Raw genomic sequence first — 8385 nt, 5'->3', positions numbered from 1 at the left:
GAATTGCTAGGTTATTTGTCTCTCACGTTACAGTGGAGAATGTCTAATATTCATGAAGTGTGATCACAGTATTGGACAAAAATGGAATGCTAAAACCAGCAAGAGACCTATTAGAATAATTGAACTGAGCTGCCTTGAACACATCTTTCATTTGCAATGTGTCTTGGAGAAAAAGAAAGCATTTACTAACAGCAGCAGTATTTAATGATCTTTTAAATTATCTTTTGGAAAACTTCTTTATTGTTTTGATCTGAAACATCATTTTAAGTAATACCCACCTCCACAGAATCTCTTGAGGCAATTACTGGCCTTTCTGATCTTGCCTTGCTGTATTAGTTCTGCCTATGTGTTTGCTTTATGTGAGCTTCCAGAAGCAATTTTCCTCAGAGAAGAAAATGCATAAATCCTTGAAGGGTAACTTGTGAGAACTCTGGCTTTGCTGGATGCCTAAGGAATTTCAATTGCCTTCTGGAACCATCCTGTTGTTTTAAAAATAGCCCCCTGAAGTTCCAAGCAATCAAGCTGCAAAGGAGTCATGTTTTCTCTCTGTTTCAAAGTATATGTCAAAGTACAGAGTTCTCTTTAATAGGAAATTGTGTCTCTCCCCCCGCTGCTTTTTGTGATTTTCCCTGCCTAACCTCACATACCATCTTCTGTGGCCATTCTGCAAGTAAGTGTTGTACCAAACTAAAGTTCTCAGTAAAGAGATAGAGAAATTTTTAGAATATGAGCTTCCTATTTTAGCCCTCTGATTCACCAAGGTATATAAATCTTTGCCTGTATTTCTGAAACTCAAGGAAGCATTATCTGTTTAATGTCTCATGTAGTGAAATAAAAGAACTAGAGGTTCCCTGGTGGAATTGGAAGGAGCAGGCTTTAACACAAACAAAAGCAAAGCATCTTTCTCTCCACCCCCTCACCCACAGTGCGGTTTGGGTATGGAGCTTGCTGCCACAGAGTGTTGTGAACATAAGAAAGATGTAGAGGCTTAAAAAGTGAAATGAAGGATTTAGTGGAGAAGAGGTGAACCAGTGCTGGTGGGGAGTGGTCTGGAGGTCCACTTTAGGTCAGAAATACCTGCAAATGATGATGGCTGGGAGAAGGAGGGAGGGATTATGGAGGGTGTGTGTCCTGCCTCTGTGCTTGGGGAAAGGGTATCTCCTGCTCAGGACTTCCAGAGACAGGTTATGGGTTAGCTGATACCGCTTTATCTATCCTGGTGCATCTTCCTTTTGTTTTTACAATCCATCTTGGTTATAAGCCTTATTGCAAATCTGGTGTAATTGCATGGTTTTCTGCCAATGGATACCTTTAAATACAAATAGTAAAGTGAAACCAAAATCCTGTCCTTTGATCAGTAATCTTGGATAGTTTTCAGTGTTTAAACAAAGATGCAGTGCAGGTGACTCACTGTGTTCTCAGCATTAGTGAACCAGATTCATACCAGCAGGCTAAAATTTCATCCCCCCTTAGCACATCCCAAGCTTCTCTCCAACACTCTCCTGTGGCATGTGTGACACAGATGAGATGGGAAGTGATTGATGTCCGAGGCACTAAGATGAAAGTTTTCATGCATTAACCACAAATTCAAAGCTTTCTGTATTGCTGGAAAATGATTACAGGCTCTTCCTTTTGATCTTAGCTTCTTAAGTGACTCCTGGTCATTCCTCCTGCCTCTGTTCTTCCCATCTTCTTTTTTTTTTCCCTCTGCTTTTTCCTGTGTCCTCTTTTAGGTCTAACAACAGCAGCACTCTCTGGACCAAGGTTTGCAGCCAGGGTCTTAAAAGGTCGATATTCTGCATGTGTCAAGTTGTGGCTGAAACTTAATAGATGGGCATCCCTTTGTGTGTGCTTACCCAGTATATAAAGGACAAGGGAATAATAATTAAGGCTTGGAGGAAATTTATTTAAACAGCCTTCTGAAAAAGTCTCAGCTGATCTGAATTTCCCTGATGCCTATCTGTGCCTGATTGTAATAGTATATCTAATTTGCTTGTCCAGGTATTTTTCTGTAAAGTGAAGAAAATTTAATCTCTGATAGCATTGAGATTTAAGCCTATGATTTCAGCCTGGCTGGCTTTGATAAGGCTTATAGCCATCATTGAAAGCCCACATTCTAGAAATAAATTTTTATTAAGCAAGCCTGCCAAAAATGAGGTTAAGAGAGATATTTATTGTGGAGAATAAATTTAAATAAAGTGTGAAACAAGAATTTTTACTGCTTCTTTATTGGAGAAGCCTTAACCATGGCACTGCTGTTAATGTCTCAATAAAAACTATAAAGCTCTTGAATAAAAATGTGGCTGCTCTTCAGAAGTAGTTCAAGCTGCAATTTCATGGTTTGTGTCAGCAAAGCCCAACACATTACTTTTTGAGCAATACATAAGCGCTGTCCTAGATAATTTAGGGGCCTGATAGCCTGTTGTGGAGTCTGGACCACTTGCCTAATTCCCAGCTTTACCAGGCTCTTGAATAGTCTCTGCAGGGTGCACTGCTGAAGTTCAGGGTAGGATGTGCCTGAAAATATATAGTTATTTCTTCTGGCCTCTTCCAGCATCAGAGGAGTTTATTCCTGCTCAGTATGAGACATTAGGGGACACTCAGTTGTGCCTAGGTTCACATACCATGGTAAAGTTGGCTTCTACTGTTGCCTTTTTAGAAAAAGAGCGCTTTGAAGGTTCTCCTTCTCTTCTTTCCTTTTATTTCTTCAGATGGTGCAAATGAAGCTATAGTCCTGTGTTTATAAATGTACTTATTTAACTAGAACATGAGCAGTTTCTTGCTGATGCACAATTCAAGCAAGTTTTGCTGGATGTGTGTTATTTTGTATTAGATGGTTGATAGCATTCCCAAAGAATGTCTGGAAGAATGCCTTGATTTATCACTAAGGCCATGCTTCAGAGAAACACCCAGTGTAGCAGAATCACTGCAAGGGATTTTGCTGAGTGGTAAATCAAAAATGAGGCTTTCATAGATTTTGGGTGTTTCCCTCCCTGCCCCTCCTTTTATCCAGTCTAAGCTATTTGGTAGCACTTAGAGAAGAAAGTAAATGTAATAGCTGCCAGTCAGCTGGGGTTTGGTTTGTTTGTTGTTTTCTTCCCCCAGAAAATTAGGGAAGATCAAAGAATTCCAAGAAGTCTATGTAATTTAAATCCAGTGGTATAAGATGCTTCCTTCACTCTCTGCTTTTAGAGCACTGTGGGCATATATATGCAAATGAGAGCAGAGCTGGATGTTTTTATATGATGCTTAAACAAATGGCACAAAGACCATTCAGTAGTGAAAACATTTTCAGCAAGTAATGAAAATGAGTTGTAATGACTTAATGGATGGATTATTTTGGAGGGTGCTTTCCTTTCTTCAGTCATGTCTCCCTCTTAAGTAGCATCACTTGTTTTGTTCTTGGCTACTTTTTTTTAAAGCTAAATGGCTTGCTGTGATGCAGGGGATAAAAAGAATGTGCCTGTACAGCAAAAACAGTAAAATAAAATTGTGTCTTAGGTAACTCTATTTCTTTTCTCCTCTCTCAGCTGTGTATGCCCAAGGGGCTGTCCTTCAGGACGCAGGCGGATAACAGGGACCCGCAGCTGCACTCCTTCATCATCACCAGGGAGGATGGCTCCCGCACGTACGGCTTTGTGCTCACCTTCTACGAGGAGGTCACGAGCAAGCAGATCTGCACAGCCATGCAGACGCTGTACCAGATGCACAATGCAGAGCAGTACAGCAGCGTCTGTGCCTCCTCCTCCTGCAGCATGGACTCCCTGGCCAGCAGCATCGACGAGGGCGACGCCACGTCCCTCGCCAAGCTCCAGCGCTACAACTCCTACGACATCAGCAGGGACACGCTCTACGTCTCCAAGTGCATCTGCCTCATCACCCCTCTGCCCTTCATGCAAGCCTGCAAGAAGTTCCTGATCCAGCTCTACAAGGCAGTGACCTCCCAGCAGCCACCACCTCTGCCCCTGGAGAGCTACATCCACAACATCCTCTACGAGGTGCCCCTGCCGCCCCCGGGCAGGTCGCTCAAGTTTTATGGTGTTTACGAGCCCATCATCTGCCAGAGACCTGGGCCCAACGAGCTGCCCCTCTCTGACTACCCTCTGAGGGAGGTCTTCGAGCTGCTGGGCCTGGAGAACCTGGTCCAGGTCTTCACCTGTGTTCTTCTGGAGATGCAGATCCTTCTGTACTCTCAAGGTGGGCACTCATGCAGCAATGTCTGTTTCCAGCAGGCAGTTCCTGGGCAGCTGCAGCCACAGGAGCTTGTAGAATTTCATGTTATATGGAGCTAAGGTTGATTTTTGAAATGTGAGAATGCATTGAAAAAATGAGAGAAATGAGTGTGTCCTAATGAAAGCACTAAATAATTGTTTCCTCCAGGCAGTCTAGGTGCTGCTTGTTTAATTATGCATTGTATTTATCACTTGTGGCACCTAGCAATAGAATACATTTGATTATTATCCTCACACTGCCCTTGATCATGCAAGACAGCATGAAATTAATCCTATCGTCTTTGGAAATACCAGCAGAAAATAATACATCATGTAGAAGACACTCTTGCTGCTACTTTGTTTTTCAAATTTCAGCAGCATGTTGAAGTCTAGTGTAATTTCCTGCCTCCCATACATTGGATATGTTCTTGTTAAAACACTGTTTTAGCACTTGGAGGCTAAATATTTAATGGGTTTTGAAACTGAGTGGAACTACTGGTCATTCCTTTTTTAGTCCTGCTTGAGGTATTTGGGAATGTTGCTGACAAAAAATGCAGTTGATCAGACATTGGCAGAAGTTGCTTGCACAGAGACTGTCCATGTTCCATGTTGAAGTGTGCCAGTAAGCTTTGGAAAATCTGGTTTTGAAAACCTTTTCTCTTATGGTTGTGTCTTTCTGTAATAGTGCAACACTCTGCTGCAGGTTTGGGGAATCCTGACTTAGCACTGGGCATGTTTTGGGATTTTACACTCCTATTACTGTTTCCTCCAAGGTGTTTGTTTCCTGTGAGTGTGGCCCTGTTGGTATTTGGATACCAACATGTCAAGGCCAAGTTTTTCTGCTGACTTTCAAGGGCATGTTCAGACTTTTTGGGTGTTCTTCTAAGTGTCTCTGGAAGCCTGTCCGTGTAATTTGGGTTCCCAAAAGGCATCTGTGATTCTGACCCTAAATTAGGAAAATGTGCGTCACGGAAAAATTTTTGGGGAGTGGTTTCATCAGAGGAGAATGGAAAACCTGGAGCCAGGATGCGTTTTAGTGAAAAGAGGAAAAGATGCTGAATACCTAGGCTTGTCAAGAGAAGTGGTTTGAGCAGCAGACAGCTTGAAATGGAGTGGGGAGAGGGGATGGGAAATGGTCTAAAATGGGTTTGGATAATGAACCTTCAGGCTCCAGAAGGGATTGCTTGGGTCTGTCATATAAAAGAAAAGGTCAGGAAGTGTGTAATGGTAATGCTAATAACTAAATGACTGAGAATGGGGAAGAATGTTCAGGGAGGTGGAAAAAGAGTAGTTCTTCTGCAAATGACTGAATTCAAAGGGTTGATAGTTCTTTGCAGAGCTCTTCTCCACATGGACTCCAGGGGTTTGCTTTCAAGAACTGAAAATGAAAGGTTTTATCTTCTCTCAGTTTGAAGTGTGAGCAGAAATCCTGCTGTTAGTTTTGATTAGGCTGCTTTTCCCCTCCCTCCTGCTTCTGTGTGTGTGTGCAGTTATCCCCTTTCTTCCTCAGTTTGAATCATGCTGCCTTTGCCACTTTGCACTGGGGTTTGATATTAAACAGCAGCACCACTGAAATGCTTCTCACCCATCCCTGCTCATCAGTACCACCCTGGTCCCTGCTTATAGACTCACTGAGAACTGAGAAAATTTTTTTCTTTTTTCTTTCTCACTGAAAGATAGCAGCATTAGGAAAAATGTGCTTGTCAGGTTACATTTTAGTAATATTTTGTGCATGTGGAAAGCAGCCTCTATATGTATTACTTTTATAAGAGTCATTGAGACAGATACAAAGTATCTACTAAATAATTTTGAATCAGCCTCATGTCCACTAGAAGTTAGATAAATGTTGTTCTTCCAATTACTGGTTATAATTAAAGGGTTTACTTGGTTTGTTTGGTTTCATTGTGTAGGGTCTTTTGAAAAGAAAAGTGAGATAGTGAGAAATAATCCTTTCCACCCTTCAAATTTCACAATTTTTCCTCCCCCTCTCTTCTCTTCTATTTGTGAATCTGGGGATGTCCTTGACATGACTTTTACTTGCCTATCTAACATAGACACAATTTGGTGGTGCATGGGGAAAGTATATAGCTGTGTTAGGGAAATTCTGTGATTATGTAAATGGCAGCATAATGCTGGTTCCCAGAGGTGAGGAACGTGGAGTGGAGGGCAAGTGCAAAGCCTCAGTTTTGGCATACCCTGATAGCTGAGTGCTTAGCTAATTGTGCACCGAGGCTTCTTTTAAATGGCAATCTTTCAGTTCCTGAAAAACAAAACAGCAATTCCAATTTGAAATACAATCAGCCTAGAATTTACCAAAATCTGCTGTCTTCAGCTTTGAGATTATTGTATTTTTGGAGTCCTCCATGGCAGGAAGGAAATGATGAATCTGACTCCATGTTCTTAGAAGGCTAATTTATTATTATTTTATGATATTATATTAAATAATGCTATACTGAAACTGTACTAAAGACACAGCTGGATGTGATTGGTCATTAAGTTAAAACAATTCACATCAAACCAATCAAATGACCACCTGTTGGTAAACAATCTCCAACCACATTCCAAAGCAGTAAAACACAGGAGAAGCAATCAGATAATTATTGTTTTCATTTTTTCTCTGAGGCTTCCCAGCAGAAAAAATCCTGGCAAAGGGATTTTTCAGAAAATATGATGGTGACATGAGATCCATCAGGGAGAAAAAACTTTTTTAACTCCCTACTTATTTCAAGGCAAAAGATGAAAAGGCTTTGGCTGACATATCTCTTGTTCCAAAATAACAAATGAGAGGCATTTTGCAAGTTCATCCTTCTTTGCCTTTCTGCTTTAAAGAGGATGGACTCATTGGACTGTTTCCAGAGCCCTGGCCTTGCTGCAACCTTCCCAAACTCAAGAGATTAGTAGAAGATCCTCTGGTTGCAATTTCAAGCAAGACAGCATTATTTACACAAAATCACAATTCACTGACATCATCATGAAATACTAAAGAAATCAGAGCTGGAGCAAAACTTACTTCAGTTCATTAAACTATTTCAGTGAGAGCTGCTGTTAACACATATAGGAAATATAAGCTGACTTTTTTGTGGTTCTCCTAGACCTGTTGGAGGAAGTTTTCATTTAAGCTTGTCAAAATTTAGTTCTTCTATGGAATAAAGGCTTCTTTTGGAAAGTGAAGTGAAAATATAAATTGTTGCACAACCCTGACAATACAAAGAAACCTGATAATAACAGCAATGAAAGGCTAGCACAAAGGTTGCACAGAGACTGTACTGGCTTTTCTGAAGTGTTTTTTCTCAAGGGAACTAGGAGTTGAGGATGAAAAAGTTTATTTTTAACCCTGGGGCATAATGCTTCCAGCAGCCTGAACAAAGGCCTCTAAGTCAATGAAGAGGTGAGGGTGTTGGGTGACTTTATCCAGCTTGCCCTGGATGTGTTCCCAGCATGATATGAGAGTGTCTGGCACAGCTCTGCCTTGGGGATAGGAGCACTGAGTGGCTGATTGTACCATGGATGCTACAGTCCTCTTTGGGTACCCAGTTGCACTGTTGATGGTGTCTTAGGGGGGACTACCCCATCTCTTGGGAAAATGCAGGGATTGTAGTGGATTGTACCTTCACTTCACAGCTGTGGTGGCTGAGCTGAGGGCTGAAGAGAGACTGGCAGCAAAGAATGATGAGCTTTTCGAAGCTGCTTTGTTCCCATATATTTTGGACTGCACAGCTGAGTAACTGGCAGAGACCTGTGCTTGCACCTCAGTGGCAAGACTGAAAAGCTCAGCCCTTACTGCTCCTGGAGAATGTGTGGGCTTCCAGGGAGTTAATCACAACTGCTGGTGGGAAGTGCCAGCTTTGGTCTGCGAAGGTTGTGTGGAAACCTGTACCTGAAATCACCTTCACTGTACATTAATTCCTGCAGCTCCAGGTTCTGTGTATAGAGAATATTTTCATTCTTTCCTTCTGCATATAGAGAAATTTTTTTTAAGGTTAAATAGGACAAGTTTTCAGCACTTGGGCTTTGAAAACCAAGGAGAGGGATTAGATATGCTTTCCCTGCAATTCTTCAGGGTGCAATCTTTGCAGTGCTCTTGTAAGTGCCCTTTATTCAGACCACAGCTCTCCCGTGCAACTGTGCAGATGGACGGTCTTGCTCATGTCCACTCTTCAATAGCTACTACAAT

The 8385-nt window shown here is 41.7% G+C and overlaps 1 protein-coding gene across 1 annotated transcript in view; it reads left to right on the top strand.

Moving 5' to 3' along the window:
- Window positions 1–8385, top strand: part of DENND5B (DENN domain containing 5B) — a 60971-nt gene that overhangs the window by 6415 nt on the left and 46171 nt on the right. The window contains exon 3 of the mRNA XM_031057021.1: window positions 3531–4197. Within this exon, the coding sequence (XP_030912881.1) occupies window positions 3531–4197 (667 nt within the window). The remainder of the gene's footprint in view (window positions 1–3530; window positions 4198–8385) is intronic.

Source organism: Geospiza fortis, unplaced genomic scaffold (genome assembly GCF_000277835.1).
Source record: "Geospiza fortis unplaced genomic scaffold, GeoFor_1.0 scaffold10, whole genome shotgun sequence".
Taxonomy (NCBI): Eukaryota; Metazoa; Chordata; class Aves; order Passeriformes; family Thraupidae; genus Geospiza; species Geospiza fortis.
Note: the sequence above shows the minus strand (reverse complement) of the source record. Positions and strands in the feature narration are given on the sequence as shown.